Source organism: Euprymna scolopes, chromosome 43 (genome assembly GCF_053919585.1).
Source record: "Euprymna scolopes isolate OS-2025 chromosome 43, ASM5391958v1, whole genome shotgun sequence".
Classification (NCBI taxonomy): domain Eukaryota; kingdom Metazoa; phylum Mollusca; class Cephalopoda; order Sepiida; family Sepiolidae; genus Euprymna; species Euprymna scolopes.
The window spans coordinates 29,130,569-29,148,119 of record NC_136524.1 but is presented as its reverse complement, the minus strand read 5'-3'; the positions used below and the strand labels follow the sequence as shown (position 1 = coordinate 29,148,119).

The 17,551-nt window shown below is 34.5% G+C and overlaps 1 protein-coding gene across 3 annotated transcripts in view; it reads right to left on the bottom strand.

Annotated features, from left to right (window-relative positions):
* LOC145268260 (signal-induced proliferation-associated 1-like protein 2) overlaps positions 1-17,551 on the bottom strand; it is a 201,636-nt gene that overhangs the window by 111,849 nt on the left and 72,236 nt on the right. For all 3 annotated transcript variants that reach the window (XM_080123607.1, XM_080123609.1, XM_080123608.1), the window contains 2 exons: positions 8,881-10,813; positions 2,187-2,332 (listed from right to left, as the gene is read on the bottom strand). In XM_080123607.1, the coding sequence (XP_079979733.1) occupies positions 2,187-2,332; positions 8,881-10,423 (1,689 nt within the window). In that variant the 5' untranslated portion in view covers positions 10,424-10,813. The remainder of the gene's footprint in view (positions 1-2,186; positions 2,333-8,880; positions 10,814-17,551) is intronic.

Genomic DNA, 17,551 nt, shown 5'->3' with positions numbered 1-17,551 from the left:
AACACCCGGGCAACGCTGGGTACCCCCCTGTTAGTCTATAATATAAATCTCACCTGTCAGATTAAATGTATGTTTGTATGTCTGCCTAAAACTTTCAGCAGAGGCGACAGATTCACGAGATCGGTATTGTTTTGAAGCTCAACCCTTCGGATGACAAATATAAAAAAAATTGGCTAAAAACATTAACTCCTTCACCTGGGCACTTCCTACAAGGAGGGTCACTTTTTTCGCCGATATTTTCAAAGTTCATCCACTCTTTTCAATTGACTAGCCTTAATTTAAACCTTTGCCATTTCCGGTTTGGCAATGGACGCAACGGCAAACAAGTCACATTTTTCTTTTATGTTCTTTCCCCTTCTTCACGGTATGGGTTCGAGCCTGCCTGCCTGCCTGCTACCACTTTTTTTATTTTTTATTTCTTGCTCAACACACATCTCCAAACAACTGGGCAACACCAGGCACCCAGTATTTAATAAAGAGAGATAACTCAATTTGAACTACCAATATTTTTTTTAAATCATTCTTGTAATAGTATTAATATAGACATAAAAAAAAAAAATGATTTCATATAATAGTAATAATAAACTACTTGATCAACTTGTGATTTTGGGAATACAACACTTTAGTTATATGATATGCATGTAGTCCATGAAAAATTTTCTGCATTTTTGTTTTTATAATTAAATTGAATTCTAGATATGAACCAATTATTTTTAACTAACTTGGTTCAGTTAGTTTTCTGCATTTATAATCAAATAATTTCTTGCATGGTTATTTTCTTGCCATTGGGTCAGACAAGTTCAAGCAGAGATTTGAGAAGCCAGAATACCAGAAGTGTACTCTGACCTCAAAAGAAAAAATGCCTAAGTAATCCTGTCAACATTTCCCAGTATGCATGCTTCTGATTATTAGCAATAAACTAATTCTTTATATAAAAAAAAGGCCCGGGAAGAAGTATCTCTCAGAGCTGAACTGAACCATACTCCAGTCCAACAGCAACAAACCCACTGCCAGAGTGTCAATCATAATGAATAACTAATGAACCAATTTTGAGAAATCCAGAATTGGAACATAATGATAGTAATAAAAAAAAAAAACATTGACTTGTGATTGTCCAAAATTCTCCCATTATTAAAACAAAAAATACAGAAAAACCTGTAGGATTTTATACTCATGACAGAAGAAAAGGATTATATTCCCCAAATCATAAGTTAATCAAGTAATTTTATTTTTAAAACTATTTTAAGCAATTAATGGTAAATCATAGCCATTACAAGGCTGGTTTTGATCTCGAGTTTGAATTGAGTTATCCCCCTTTATTTCTTAAAGATGACGGAGCAAGACGCTTCCTTATAAAATTTGATTTTCTTAGTTTAAAAAACAAAAAAAATTATTTGATTATAAATAATCCCCCCCCACTCTTTATCTGTGCCTAAACCTAAACGTAGATTCCATGAACAAAGCTTCTTTCTTAGAACTGCACGCCTGTGGAACTGTCTTCCGTTTTCCTGCTTTCCGGCTGACTACAATATGGTTGTCTTCAAGTCTAATGTAAACAAGTTCTTGATGAGCCGTTCCATATAAGTTAACAAATTTACCGAATTGATTACTACTATAGTGTCCAATTTCTACTGCACACTCTTTAACCCTTATCCTCGAGTGGCCTCTTGGCCTTGATAATATGGTGATGCCTGTGTGTACCAAAAAAAAAAAAAAAAAAAAAAAAAAAAGGTGACTTTGGAATACAACATTTTCGTTCCATCACAGGTATGTACATCCTACAGACTTCTAAAATAGGAAGAATTCTGGAAAAGAACCTATTATTCCTTTCCGGTTAACATTTGAGACTAAAAATTAAATTCTAGGAAAAAAATAAATAAATGGCAATAATACCACAAGATCTTGAAATAGAAAAGAACAAAAATCTCCAATAATTCTTTTATTTTGTAAAATATTAATTGACACCTATTCTTCAGACTGCTTGTGATTGATAGTTACTTGCAGGTAAGAAATGAGGTTAAATGTTCTATATAGGACATTGAGATGTAAGCGTTACGAAATATTTCAACATTTTTTTTTTAAAACTTGAAAGCTAGACTTGAAATTGTCGATTTTGCTTCTACGAGGTACTAATTTGACGTCCTCTGCAAATAGGCAAGAATAACAAAAAAGTTTTTGATGCTTACCTCACTGGTTCTGAAAATGATACGGTACTGATTTGGGCTAAATTCAGCTTTGCTACTGACGTTATCTCTGTGATCAGTTTTCTCTCTTTTAATGCTAACAGCAATGGGACCAAGATTTTCGTCAATGCCAAAATAATTTTGATGTTCTAAAAAGAAAAAGAAAAAAAGTCATCAATCATTTAAATCATGTTTTTGCTTCCAAAGTGTAAAGATTAAGTACTAAAAGAGAGAGAGAAAAAAAAAATTTATACCGATACTAGCAGGGAGACCCAATGTTGCTTGGGAATAAAAATGATGATGACTCCCATATTTTTATTGTCATCAATAAAAAAAAAAAAAATAATAAAAAAAAAAGAACAGAGAAAAATCATCCATTTTTCAATATTCTGCAGTTACAGTCCACAATACATTTTAGTTTATATTACACTGTTGAAAACTTACTGTTGATTTTATAAAATTATTTTTATATAATAGATTGAATTAAAGTTTAAAATGCAAAAGTCAAGTATCATGGTTAAATGGTGCTCCAAACAAAAACATTCATTTGGAATGCACACTCTGTTATATCAAAGAACCTACTGTTGATTTTATATGCCGGGTGTTTCTGCTTGTGATATAACTTTGCAAATGCACTCCTGATGTTAGGCTGTATAAGGCATTAACTTTAGTCAAAAATCATTGGTTCCTTTTTTTTTTTCTTTTTTTTTTTTTTTTAAAAATCAGATTATTTCGATTATCAATACTTATCAGAGTTTCTGAAACGAACGCCATTTAAGAACACTGCCAGGCACATTCAACACATCTGTGTGAAATTTCATAAAAATTGGCCCAGCAGTTTAGGAGTCCATATAAAACTAACTTACTCACAGAGACAAAGCTCCTTTTATACAATAGTAGACATTAGCTTTTAAAAATTTATTTCCAAACTAACCGATCTCTGGCCAGGTCTTTAACCCTCTTAAGTTCATCTTTATCACTTCTTTCCTTTGATGTATAACCTTTGGTGTCATTCAGATGCATTTCGTCGAACTCTGGAATCTCTCCAAGTCTGACAGAGAGACATCCCCCTCCAGGTTTGACGATATACATCCGAAACAGATTAAGTTATATCAACCGAAACGTTGTGAAAATAACACTGAAGATGAGAACATTAGTCTGAATAAGACAAAGTCCTACTGTTGAACAAGAGTTCAATTTTGTACTAATTTTGACTTTTGCCTCATGTACAGGTCATGCAACAAACAAAATTTAAGGTCTTGACTCACACCGAATTAAGAGGCGAAGTTGAATTTACAGCCTTGACCCAGACCCCAGCATTCTCAACCACCACATCAGATGTAGGGTTAATGTTGATGATGAAGAAGACAAAAACATGCCCTTTATTGTTGTGTAAATTTCGGAGAATTACTCTTTGTTATAGTGTCACAAGGAGGTGATTGAAATGTAATGAAGGACAAAGATCATCATATTAGATGTTAACATCATTTTACATGCTAACATGTTTTAGATGGCCTTAAGAAATTGATTTTCAAACTAACCTATCTCTGGGCAGGTCTTTATCCTTTCTCTCAAATCCATTTTTATCACTTATCTTGGCCTTCCCTAATAACTTGGACCTGCTACCTCAACTGTTCTACATCTACTAACTCAAGAACTCTCATGCATTCTTTTTATCATGGCCATACCAACAAAGTCTCCTGCTCTGCACACATCTCCTTATACAAATCTTCTTCAGAGATCAGAAGTAAGCTTGTCTTTAAGACTTGACTCGCATCTAGTGTAGCATATTCATTATTTCATTCCATTCAACGCATATCCTCAACCCTCACTGGTCAGGTTTCATTTTCAAACATCACACTGTGTACAATTGTCTGATGCACTCTTTCCTTCATGAAAGTGGTAACGCTTTGCTGGTTAGTAATGACAGAATTTCCCTGAAACTTGCTCTATCCACACCTAACTCTTGCAATCACACTAGCACCTACTTCTAGTACCCCAATGGTATCACGAAGGAAACAAAACTTCTGAACAACCTCAATGATCATCCAAATATACTTTCTCTACATATGCGTTTTCATCAGTCTTTACACTTCTCGTACATCAACTGGTTATCAACTCATAACCTACCAATAATTGATATTGAATAAAGGGAATTTTAAGTATGAATCGTGTTTATTATCTTTCTCTTTTCCAATACATTTTAAAAAGAAAAAAAAAAAAAAAAAAAGAAGTTTTTCATCCTTTTTTTGAAAAAAGCTCACATTTATTATCGACGATTTGGCTACTCAACAGATCTTGCTTGCTTTGCCTACTATTATAATGTGGCCGTTATGCTCAGACTATGTTCGCTACAATTCAAGCTTATCTCGGACTTCCACACCGTCCAGCACCATCAAAAATGGAAAAAAAAATAAATAAAATAAATCCAGTATTAATTTTATTTATTACGGACTATTATTCTCATCTTTATTTGTTGTTTCACAACGTTTCGGCCAACTATTCCTCTGGCCTTCATCAGGTGGTAACCGCGACGGATAGGAACTTTGAATCTCCTAACTGCATTCTCAGCAATCACTGCCATCCATAGTTGTTGTCGTCTCACCATGTTTTGTCCAAGTAAGCCTCTAGCCAGCTTTGGGTAGGATTGAAACCGCTATCTCCAGACAATGCTCATCTGAAACTGTAGAGATTCGACGTCTATCAATCGTGCCACGGGCTCTGAAGTGATTGCTGAGAATGCAGTTAGGAGATTCGAAGTTCCTATCCATCGCAGTTACCACCTGACGAAGGCCAGAGGAAACGTCGTGAAACAACAATTAATAAAGATGAGAATAATAGTCCGCAATAAATAAATTAATATAAATAATAGTCATCTCATGAATTCCAATTAAAATGAACTAAATAAATCCAGGTCAGCATTTTTTTTTTTTTTTTTTAACAAAAAAGAATTTATTAGCGTTACTCTCCGATCTCAACATCACTTAAAAGTCTCTCATTGCCAGACGTCCATTTTATCTGACACGCCTTTCTTTCTTCCGACCGCACGTTGGTCACAGTCAACCCAATCTCACCTTCACGTTACACATTCATCTCCTTCGGCACCGACTGTTTCTCCTCTCCAACCAGTGCCCCCCCCCCAAACACACACTTTTCCTCAGACGCAAACCTGAGCATACTTGCCAATTTGCATATGCATTCAAACGCTGCTCCTGCTGCTAATACAATCGCTTGCCATCCATCCTTCAACTGCTGCTGATATTTTCATACGCGCTCTGTTAGACTATGCATGACGTGATTTTTCAGTTAACAGGTCTCATCTTTCGGTATCCTCAGTAGAACCGGAATGTAGCAATTTATTCGGACATCTATAAACTCATACATACTTGTAATTAAAGTAACTCCATATCAGTTTTGAGAAACAATACTTCCTATAAGGACACCTGGACAAGAGTTCATGATATAGTCAGGATTGGGCAATCTTCAACTGCACAGCTGTCTTAGTAACGGCTGAAGCTCCTAAAACTTACTCCGTTCACTCCTAACTCTTGCAATCGTACTAACACCTGCTACACCCTGTGCTCCAAGGATATCACTAAAGTAACAAAACTTCTGAACATCAATAGCTTTGTTATCCAAATATACTTTCAAAATGTGAGCTCCCATACATCTATATTGTCTTACACGTCTGCACATAAACTGTCAGATTTTGTTACAATAATGAAAACGTACCAAAATTTTTAAAATAATACCTGTTAAACACTCAGCATTATAAGATGCGGATTCAGGATAAGCAAAGTAATCCTGGGAATGAAGTGGTGTCCTCCCCTACATCTTTGTATAGTAACTAATGAAAAGCGAACCTTTGGGTAGCTGTCAACTACAGTCAAACACTACTTGCTTAAGAACATTTTAAACAAGCCTATCATGTGGTGTCCCCTTCAAGAGTGAAAAAGTTAGTTTCACCATGACTAATGTTTGTGCAAAATTTCGACAAAATCCAAGGCATGCTCATTGAGAAAATTGCAAACAAACAGACAGACAAACGATTTGGGGCAAATTTTACCCTTATAATGCCCAATAGAGGGGCAACCAGAGTTATCCCGGAAAAGCCGTTCTGGCAAAAATTTACTTTCACCATAACCAATGTTTGTGTAAAAAAAATTTTTTTTTTTTTTTTAAATTAAAGGCGTGCTTATTGAGAAAAGTGCAAACAAACGAGTGAATCACTAGGTTCAATCCCTCCTTTGTTGGGAAACCCAAAAATACCGAAATGCTTAATGGAGTTATCAACATTATTTTATAATTTGATATTTTTTATTTTTGAACTTTTATTTCCTGTTTGACAAGTTAATTCCTTTAGAACTTTTATTCGCCCAAAGAAAATATATTGCCATTGTTGAGGCATAAGGGACTACTGTGATAGGAGTCAGATTTGAGGGTTGGCGAAAGGAAAGGGGAGGGAGCTAATAACAGCCTGGATGAGTGAGCAAGATGCTTGTTCATATTACATTTAAATTTATGCATGTTCGCAGGGTTTGAGAAACAGAGTGGGGAGGAAATTCCCAAGACAAAGATCCCGGCGAAAAAAAGTGATCAGAATGTGGCAGAAGTAATGAAAAACATGACTTACACAAACGACAGCGCCTCTGTCTATCCTGTCCGGTGACGGAATCAAGAAAGGAAAGAAAAAAACTTTCGTCTATAGACGGTTTATTAATATACATATGGTATTAATTTGCATATGAGGACAATGATCGCTGTGAAAAAGAATGAAGGGAAAAGCATAGGGCAGTCTTCTTTTTATGGACAGCTGAGAAAGAGAGAGAGAGAGAGAGAGAGAGAGAGAGAGAGACAGACAGACAGACAGACAGAGACAGAGAGACAGATAGAGAGAGAGACTGGTCGATGATGTTGAAATCAAGAGTTGGCAAGAAGGAGTTTGGCAAACATTAATTCTTTTTAACTCTTAGTTTCACAATAAAAAAAAAAACTCTGCATCTACGGACCTATACGGTGAAGGGGTGGGATTTTGCTACTAATCGGATGGGTTGGGTTCCTTATGTAGGGAGGTACATGTGCATAAGTTCATCGGAGCACATTCTATGTAAGTACTTTGTCTTTTTTACAAGTACAGCAGTGCAACTGCAATTTTCTTTTATATGACTTTGCAAACGGCTTCAGTATTTATTTTTTAGAGTTATCTCATATGTATATTTTAATATCCATTCATTATTTAAAGAGATTAGCAGAACAATCCATGGTTTTTGTAAAGAATTCCCCCATATCAAAAAAAAAAAAAAAAAATCTTTCACATTCCAAAAATTCATGTAAATGTAGTTTTAAATAAGAAAATAAAATTTTACGAGTATTGGAGGAGTAACTATCTTACCCGGCATTTTGGAAAAATATCTAAAATAAAATAAATTATAAAGGGAGATAAATCTAGTATGAATTATTTAGTTATGTTGTAATCTCTATATAAATAAAATGAACTCATTTTTTCCCCCCGTCTGATTTTGACATTAATAGGATTAAAAATCAAGATATTTCATGCAAATATAATATGCACAAACGGCAGAACAATATCTGAGGTGTGTTATAGGCTTATTATTTCTCAAATTCCTCGATAATCTTAGATTTCTATACTTTTTCTGCTGAGAAGTCACGGCCAAAATCGGTTAAGATCAATGGAAGTGGTAAAATATTTTCTCTCTAATAAATTCCTCCTCCCCCTGCCACCACTTAACACCGTTTGGGGATCGTTCACAAGGAACAGTTGAGAAGAGAACACCGGTTTGGCTTCGTAATTCTTTCATGTGAAGTTATTTAAAATCACTAAACTAAGTTGCAGTGCTCTGTGGCGTAGTGGTTAGCGTGCTGGACAATTCACATTATATTTTCACGTTCGTGCTGACCTACCGTAGTCGTTTTTTTTTTTTTTTTTTTTTTTTCCTAAACAACTGGAATGGACTTTTCTTGGTGGCCGAACTGTTAACGTTGCAGATGTTTCTTTTTTTTTTTTTTTTTTTCACACTTTATTTTCCTACTTTTACTCATGACTCCGGGTTTGATCCTTCCTACTTACCTACCATAACATTTTTTAAAACTCCACCCCTCCCCCCGTCCCGGAAACAAACACTCGGGCAACGCCGGGTACCCCCGCTAGTATTTAATAAAATTACTTTAAAAATTGTCATTTCATCATGAGTATATATATCATAGATTTTTCTTTATTTTTTTTAACATAAGGGCCAAGAATAATTTCTTATTTTTGTTTTTTTTTTCTTGGTAATTATGGAGAAGCATCAAAATGCATCATTTACAGACTAATTTATTTACCTTTTTTGTTGTCTTTAAGAAAATCACTTAAGCAAATAATGGCAATTCATTAGCATTACAACATAAATCTTGCAAGCTTGAATGATTGTTGAGTTATCTGCCTTTGTTTCTTTTTAGACTGCTTTCAAAATGGCGAACAAGACAGCTGCTCTTAGGTTACTCATAAAATTTCATTTTCTTGCTTAAAAATAAAACTAGATTAATTTAAGTAAATTTTAGAACATGATAGTTATTTAATGTCATAGGTATGTACATTACACAGACTTTTTCTTTTTTTTTTTTTAAAGATGGGGGAATACTGGACAAGAATCCAATTGAATTAAATTTCCAAGATCAAATAAAACATTGTACTCACCTAAGCCATAGAAATAGTATCTATAATATTGAGCGCCATGGTCAACATATTCAATGACATGATTTTTAACTTTGACGAATGATGCCAGCACTTGTCCACTTGGACTGGATGAAGTGTCTAAAACAGAAATGCCACAACACATTGGATTACGGTGGATCCGTTCTTTCTCTTCGACTTCTTTTTCGGATGCTTGCCGGTTGCGCTTTTGCGCCGTGAATTTACACAAACTGATGTTACGATTCTCTTCGCCTCCAAGTTCATTTCGAAAAAACGGACAATTCAACACAAGACTGTTACTTTTGTTGTCCCCCTCATCGACGTAGCTAAGTTGGTCAGTATTGTCCACGTAGCTATTTCGACTTACTGAGGCAGCAGATGCTCCAGTCGTAGTGTTCTTCCTTTCTGTGGAGAAATTCTTTCTCTCAATAAGTTCGCACAAGTTCACACTAATGCTCTGGCAGTCAAAATGAACAAATGCCTTCCGTTGGATCCGCTCTTCATTCCGACCATCTGAATTTTCCGAGCCTGCTTCACTTTTTAAATTAATTTCAGTCCCATCAATTTTTGATCCTCGTAGTTTTCGGAAAATACCAGATCCTGCCTCACCAGTGATCGACTTGGCACGCATTTTGCGATCTTTATGCTTAAACTTTGATTTAAACTTTGGACTTTGCCCAATATCAGCATCTTTATCAGTAAGAATTCCTCCTGATTTTAGACCACTCGGACTGTTTTCCTCACAGATTGCTTTTCCTCTCAAGACTTCATGTATTTTTGGTGGTGCCGGACTTCTTTGATCAGAGTTCCCAGATCGAAAGTCTCTTAGCATAGCAAAAAACCCTTCATGACTTTTGTGGAGCAAGTCAAGAGATGATGTGCTACCGTATTCTCTGCGAGAACTAACTGCCAATGCTGGAATATCGTCATCGGAATATTCAACACTGTCCATTTCTAGGTTGCTATTACTTCGATGAAGCCCAACTCTCCTCATTGATTGAGGTTTGTTTTCATTCAGCATCTTTTGGGGAGGTTGATTTGTGATTGACTTCTGAGCAAGAGGAGGAGCATGATGGAGAGGGGTTGATGCAGTGGTGATGCTGCTGCTGGTAGACATTGTCATAGTGGTAGTAGGAGTTGCACTGGCCGACACCGCTGTTGCGGCAGGGCTAATGGAGACAGGTTTACCATTCGCCCGGTAACGTGCCAAAATTTTTTCATTATATGAACTATGCATTCCTCCCAGGTACCTTAAACTGGTCCGTTGGAAATTTTCACGCGTTTGAAAGTAATCTCTTTCCAAATCATTCCCGTCAAGATCGCTTCCAGATCTATGCAAATGTCCACTGATATTGCCCTCCTCTTCATTTTCTGCGGAAGGAGGCGTTTTCTCACTAAGGATATGCTGTTTATAGAAATCCATAGTCTGTTTTGGCCTGGTTTGTGATGTGTCGGGGGCCATATTATAGGAGGAGGAGGTGGATGAGGATGAGGAGCTCCCATTGATACTCCTTTTGGATGAAAGCAGTTGTCCATCGGAGGCCATATCACATTAACACATCAAATATATCAACGTTTAGTATTCAAGTTTAACACGAGTGAAGATTTTATATTTACATTTCCTTGAATTCTAAAACGAGAAATTACAAGGAACTTCATGATTTAATTAAAAATAGTTCAAAATAAATCTGTATCTTGAACAGACCACAAAACTGGCCATTTCTACGGAGTACGGAATTATATTACATGATGTACAGTTAAGTCAATAAATGTTGTAAGAGAATAATGAGCTGGCCTTGTGGTAAAATGTGTATCAAATTTTGTGCACAGAAAAACATAATGTAGCCACAATACTTAGTAGCTCTAACTTTTTTTTTGATTAACCGTAAGTCCAAAGCCGTTTAGCTCCAATACAAAGGGTAGGATTGCAGATTGCCTGTAAAGAGAAAGAAATAAAACATTTTACATATGAAAATATCTTTGTAAGTCAAAATGTAAACTATCTACATTCTTAAAAGCAGTATACAAAAACAATAATGCATAAAAAATATACAAATTCAATAACCTTATCACAGTACTGTACATTTTCCCCCAAAAAAATTGACTGAAAAGAAATTTATATTATATTTCTCTTTATCTGTCCGACTTTTTCACACAAATTTTGTATGGATCTTTGTTATAAGGTGCAATGAACTAAGTATTATGGTATCCATTAAATGCAGCTAGGGGATTAGAGATTAGTATTTAATAGAACAACAAAAAAAAAATAAATAAATACAAATTTAACCATATTCAACCATCAGTTTGCTCAAAGCATTTATTCCAAGTCAATGGGACATAACTTTTGCCAGTTTTTAACAAGTTAAAAAGTCTAGTATGGATAATGCATTGGGATATGTTGAAAAGAAATTAATTAAGTGCTTGATCACAAAAATGTGAGAGCTAGAAATAATGATACACCTCCACCCAGAATCTAATAGACTTGATGACCAATAAATTGTGCCACATCATCGTCATCAACTCTCAATATGAACATACCATTAAAGCAGGGAAACGTACAACATTAGTTATCAACAATTAACTTATTTGGCTAGCTTGACTCAACTGCCTGAAAACAAGAATGGGGGGGGGGATCAAAACTTATGACTACCAAACTAACCCAACCATCTGCGAATTTTCAATTTTGACACTTTAGCAGCTTTTTTTATCGGCTAAAAATCAAAGTTGAAAGTGTACTATAGGTCCAAATATACTAGATGCCAAATTTCAACTCTAGACCAAATACTCTGAAAAAAGGTTACTTAACCCAAAATATTCATCTCAGAGATGGTAAGTTCTTCATAATTAGTTGCTATGACCAACTAGAGCAACAAAACTGATCCAACCATGTGAGAATGTGATGAGAAGGACCATACAGTGCAGCACTGCCTTGAAAGCTTTCTATTGTTCAACCGTGTGGCTTGAAAAGATTTTGCAGAGTACAACAATATCGCAAATGACTGGAGGAAAAAAAAATCTAAATAAACTCTAAATGTGTAGTCTTAAGTAAAATTTATCAAAGGAAGATAATAGAAATGTTCTGAAATATTTGTGCATAAGTGAGGGAAAGCTAAAAATTCATTTGTTCATTAGTTTAGATTGTTCTGTTATATATATGTGTGTGTGTGTGTGTGTGTGTCTCAGGGGTGCGAATTCTGTTATAGAAGCGTGGATTTAATTTGAACTAGCGAGGAGTACCTGGCGTTGCCCGGGTGTTTGGAGGTGTGAGTGAAAACTGCGGGGTGGGGGGGTGGGGTTAAAATAAAATAAAAAATGTTTTAGTAGGCAAGTATGAGGATCGAACCCGAACCGTTGAGGCAAAGTTGTAAATTAAAGTGTGAAAAAAAAAAAAGAAAAAAAAAAGAAAAAAGAAAGAGTGCGATGGTTTTAACCATTGGGCCACCGCGAGATGCTAACGGAAACACGTTTGAATTTATTTAATTACTTGGATTTGGCAGGTGCACATTTTAATGAATTAATGAGGTCAAGTTTGACTGCGGTAACACTTTTTTTTATTTTCCCAAGATGTTATAGGAAAAAGACTAACCCACATGTGGCGAGCGAAAAATGTTGAATATTTATCTTCCCGAAGTCGAGCAAATTAAATAGACAGGCGAACTTTGTTGTTAACTGTGCGATATTACGATTTATATGTGATATAAAAAGTTTTAAGTTGTGAACCGACTGACCGCTTCTCTGAAAAAAGCCTTTTGTAGACACACAGAAAAAGCGAACACACATACATACATTTTCGCTTTTATCTATCTATATATATATATATATATATATATTAGAGAGAGAGAGAGAGAGAGAGATAAAATTAAAATCAGGTGCACTTGAAAGCTACATTACAACGCAATATTACGAAAATAAACAAATATTTTACTTGTTTGAAATTTATAATTTAAATATGCGAAATACGCAGATCTTTACTGGCTTTTTTTTCCAACTTCATAACAGAAAAAAAAAAAAATGTACAAAATACTGAGGATGAAGCTTGACTACAAAATATATTTAAATTATAAATTTCAAAACAAGTAAAATTTTTTATTTCTTTAATATTACATTGTAATTTAGCTTTCAAGTGCACCTCATGTATATTTCATTATATATATATATATATATATATATATATATATATATATATATATATATACACACACACACACACACCCGGTTAAAGGTATTCAAGAGTAATAACTAATGAATTTTATGAGGTTATTAAGAGTGTTAAAAAAAAAAAAAAAAAGCAGCAAGATATGTATTTATTGATATAGACAAATTACATGATCGCAACATTGGACATGCTCATGTTTTTTTTAACAAATGGTCGGTTAAAACCAGAAATCCTTGCCAGGCAACTTAATAAAGGTTTTTTTTAAGTCGTGTGATGAGGACTTCTGATTTTAATTAACCATTTGTCTGAAACATCAGCATGTCTAGTGTCACGACCATGTAAAAATAATAATATATATGTCAGCCAGTTACAAGTAAATAGAGACCTCTTCAGACGATGCCTTTTAAACTTTTGTACATGGTTTAACCTTTTCTAATATTGTTTTATAACAAGGTCAAATCGCTAGAGCTTTATGTCCTTATCTGTTCGCCATTTAGCTTGATTTTATTTTGTCTAAAAAAAAAAAAAAAAAAAAAAAAATTCTGCTAAAAACATCGAAAACACATTACCCATACAGATTAATTGATCAATTTTCTATTTATTATGGTTGATAATAAAAAAAAACAAAAAAAAAAAAACACTTGTGCTTTTGACGTTCTAGTGAATAATCCAACAACTGTGAATTATCAACTTGTTTATACTCACCAATATATTGGCAATGCATATTATCGTAATAGGCGAAATGGCGAATGTCAACAATCTGAACATGTATCAACGACAGATGTCAATATTTTAATGTCAGCAATACTTTACAGCTTTCCATATTAATAAACATAATTACAGTACAACCAAATATAATAAAACCTGATCATTATATAGTGGGTTTTTTTTAGGGGAAACAAACTTGAAATTGATAACTATCAGTTAATTTGAGTTCAGCTTAGTTTGGCAATTCATGTGATTTCAGCAGGACAGAGCCACATGCAACATACATGTGATACTATCAATTTTCTGAGAGAAATATTTGATGAATTAATTATTTTAATTAAATAGACCTGTCAACTAGCAACTTTTGTACGATTTAACATTTTCTTTGGGGGTATGTAAAGTCCCATGTCTACTCTGATAAGCCAAACACAATAGACCACTTGGAAGACAACGTTCAACACGTTATTACCGAAATAGTCTAATTTAAAGCATAGAGTTTGTGAAAATTGGGCATCTAGATTATGCCATATGCATGCGAGTCGCAGGGCCACATGCCCAAAATTTTAAATTATAAACCATATATTTGTATAATAAAAATATTTTGAGATTTATTTAATTAAAAATTTGCTACCTTTAAAAACTCATTATCAATGATAGATATCAATATTTTAATATCATTTTGTGATTTTTATGAATAAACACATTTGTTTGCAATTACAGTATATTCAAAAATAATAAAACTTTATTATATATATCTCTTATAGTAAGTTATGGAAATATATAGCAATTAAGCTACACATAATTTTCCAAATTTAATTCCCATGATGATTCGCCAGGCTAATTGTCATATATATATATATATATATATATATATATATATAAATTTTGCCTACCAAACTCCTGTCAGTTTTTGGTCTACAAACATGAAACTTTATATTTGGGTTTTAGTTTGGAGGGGGTATGGGGGGGATCGGTGCAAAAGTGAAAATTAAAAAAAAAAAAAATGAAGGTCGAACGATGGCATTATGAATATGCATGCATAATATAATAGCTATTTTTAAGCCTTGCAGCAAACATGTCTTCCTTTCTCAGGCATTAACGTCAAAGGGTAAAGTAAATCGTAAGCTAAACGTTTTGGTTTCAATTCTCTGTGATTGCGCACAAGTCATCTTTTTTAAAAACTTTAAATCATAACTATATATTGGGTCCAATATAATATAATAAATACAAAATCTGCATTAATAAAAATCATATTTTAGTGTATTTTATGACCAGGAAATGCCAGACGGCCTGCTAGAATATATATTTATTATTTTTTTCTTTTTTACACCCGAGTATCACCACTTATCAAGGTCCAAGGTCACGCAAGGATAACGATTAAATAAATGCCAGATGATTGCTAAGAAAATCCTGATTGGTAATGACGGTGGTGATTGACAAGAATTTGATTATCTAAGGACAGTTCAACAAAAATTTGTTTACATTGGACTTGTAAACAATCATGTTGTAGTCAGCTGTACATATATATATATATATACATAGCTTCCTTAAGTCTTGACAGACTATGGAATTTTTGTAGCAAGAGTTACAATCTCCCACAACACCTCTCCTGAGTCGGCGTTGTTAAATACCAGTGGCAAAGTGAGGTTCAGGATGACAAGAAACAATGCCGAGATGAGCAAAGAGCACATACAGTGCCTGCTATTCCCAAATGGTCACTCATTTGGTACTAGCCAGGCTGAACATTGCTTAACTTTGGTGATCAGACGAGAAGCAGTGTACATTTACAAGGTAAAAAAGGTTATAACTTATTCTAATTTTTGCTCTTAATTAGGTAGAGCTTTTTTTTTATCCTGATAGGTTTGTCTTATTAAAATCAGTTTAATTTTATCATATTATATGTATATAATATACTGTGTGCGTGTGTGTGCATGCACACATGTGCATGTCCCCCCCCCCCCCGCCAAATATTCACGAGAAACACTCGTCTAGCTGAAATCACTATCAAAAATTATCCCCACTCTTTATCCGTGCCGAAACCTAAACGTAGATTCCATGAACAAAGCTTCTTTCTTAGAACTGCACGCCTGTAGAATTGTCTTCCGTTATCCTGCTTTCCAGCTGACTACAATATGGTCGTCTTCAAGTCCAACATAAACAAGTTCTTGATGAGCCATTCCCCTGAAGTAATCCAATTTACCAAATTTCCACTACTAACGATTACTATGATATTGTCCCATTGACTACTGTACACTCTTTAACCCTTATCCTCGAGTGGCCTCTGGGCCTTGATAAGCACCAATTCCTTTGTAAAAAAAAAAAAAAAAAAAAATTAGTTGCATATTTTTACTTGCCTGGAAGGATGACTAGATATAGTGAATGTACTACACAAAACCTCAAAGAAGGTGGATAATGAGATGATAGTATGATTATGACCCCCCCACCCACCCCAACCCCTTCCAAAGAAACAAAGGAGGAGTAAATCTCTGGAAGAATGATATCATTATAGCAGTATAGATTGTGTACTGTCTGACACCCACAAAACGGAAAAGATAATCATGAAGGATGGTATCATAGGGAATGAACGTATACTATACTGCTCCACACACAAAAGGGGGGGGTAATACCTAGGAGATATCACACTACTTGCACTTCCAAAAATGGATAAGTTACAAGAGGCGTTCTACAAGTAATGCCTCCTATTTTTTTTTTATTCCACCTGAATGGGTCAGAAGGGATTGCAAATTGCATTGTTATGATAATATGATGAATAAACATATGCATTCACGACCTGAAAGTTTCATCTGTTGCAGATATTGACGGTGTGAAACTACAAAAATTCAACAGCCATCATGGATGTGCGTCAGAAGCAGAGATGCGTCATTGATTTCCTGACAAAAGTGTATTGAGAATGGTGGTGACTATGTAGAAAAATAAATTCTGATTTTTTGTTTTAATGATACTACTGTTTTCAGTAAAAAAGAAGAAAAAAAAAAAAAAAAGACTTTATTGTTGGAACATAGTGAGAATAGAACATTACTCCCTCCCTCAAAGGAGAATACAATACCTGGGGAGATTACCTATCCACTCCATCTTAAAAAGGAGATAATTCCTGGGAGGATAGTCTTATGGCAACAAGACCGATACTGCACTATCCACCCCCATTAAATGATAATGCAATAATAGATTAAACCAATTTTTTTTGTTGTTTTAAATATATATTTGATGATATCCAACTCTTATATAAGTAGAGGATTGTATCTGGGCATCAGGTGGATTTAGTGGAGCAAGTTTTCCAATAACCTTAGCAGTAGACTGGATTAAAAGAATCAGACAAATTTGTATGTTTGTTAAAACGTTGATGTAATTTTGAATTTTTTTATAATTAAATCGATTATTTATTGAAATTCAAAATCCAATAATGCAAAATAAAAACTTTTCAAAAAATCCTACTTAAAGAAAAAAGAAAAGATTTTGTAAAAATACACCTGAATGCATTTTGGCTTTGTTTATCTATATCCAACATTATTGAGCCGATTTACCCTTCTCTGCATTCATCACATCTCAGGGGGCATGCCTGCTGGTATTGTAAAGAATATATACACACATGCACACACACAAGCTGCCCCACAAAAGTAGAAACTGTGAGCCACCTAACATGCAGCTGTAAGATTCTGCTGGAGGATGGTTCATCTACAATGCAACACAATGGAGTCTGCAAATATCTCCCTCGGACCACCTGTAAAAAGTTGAATTTTGAATGTAGCAGCTGGTACTGGGAACATACATCAGAAAGAACAGTTCAGAATA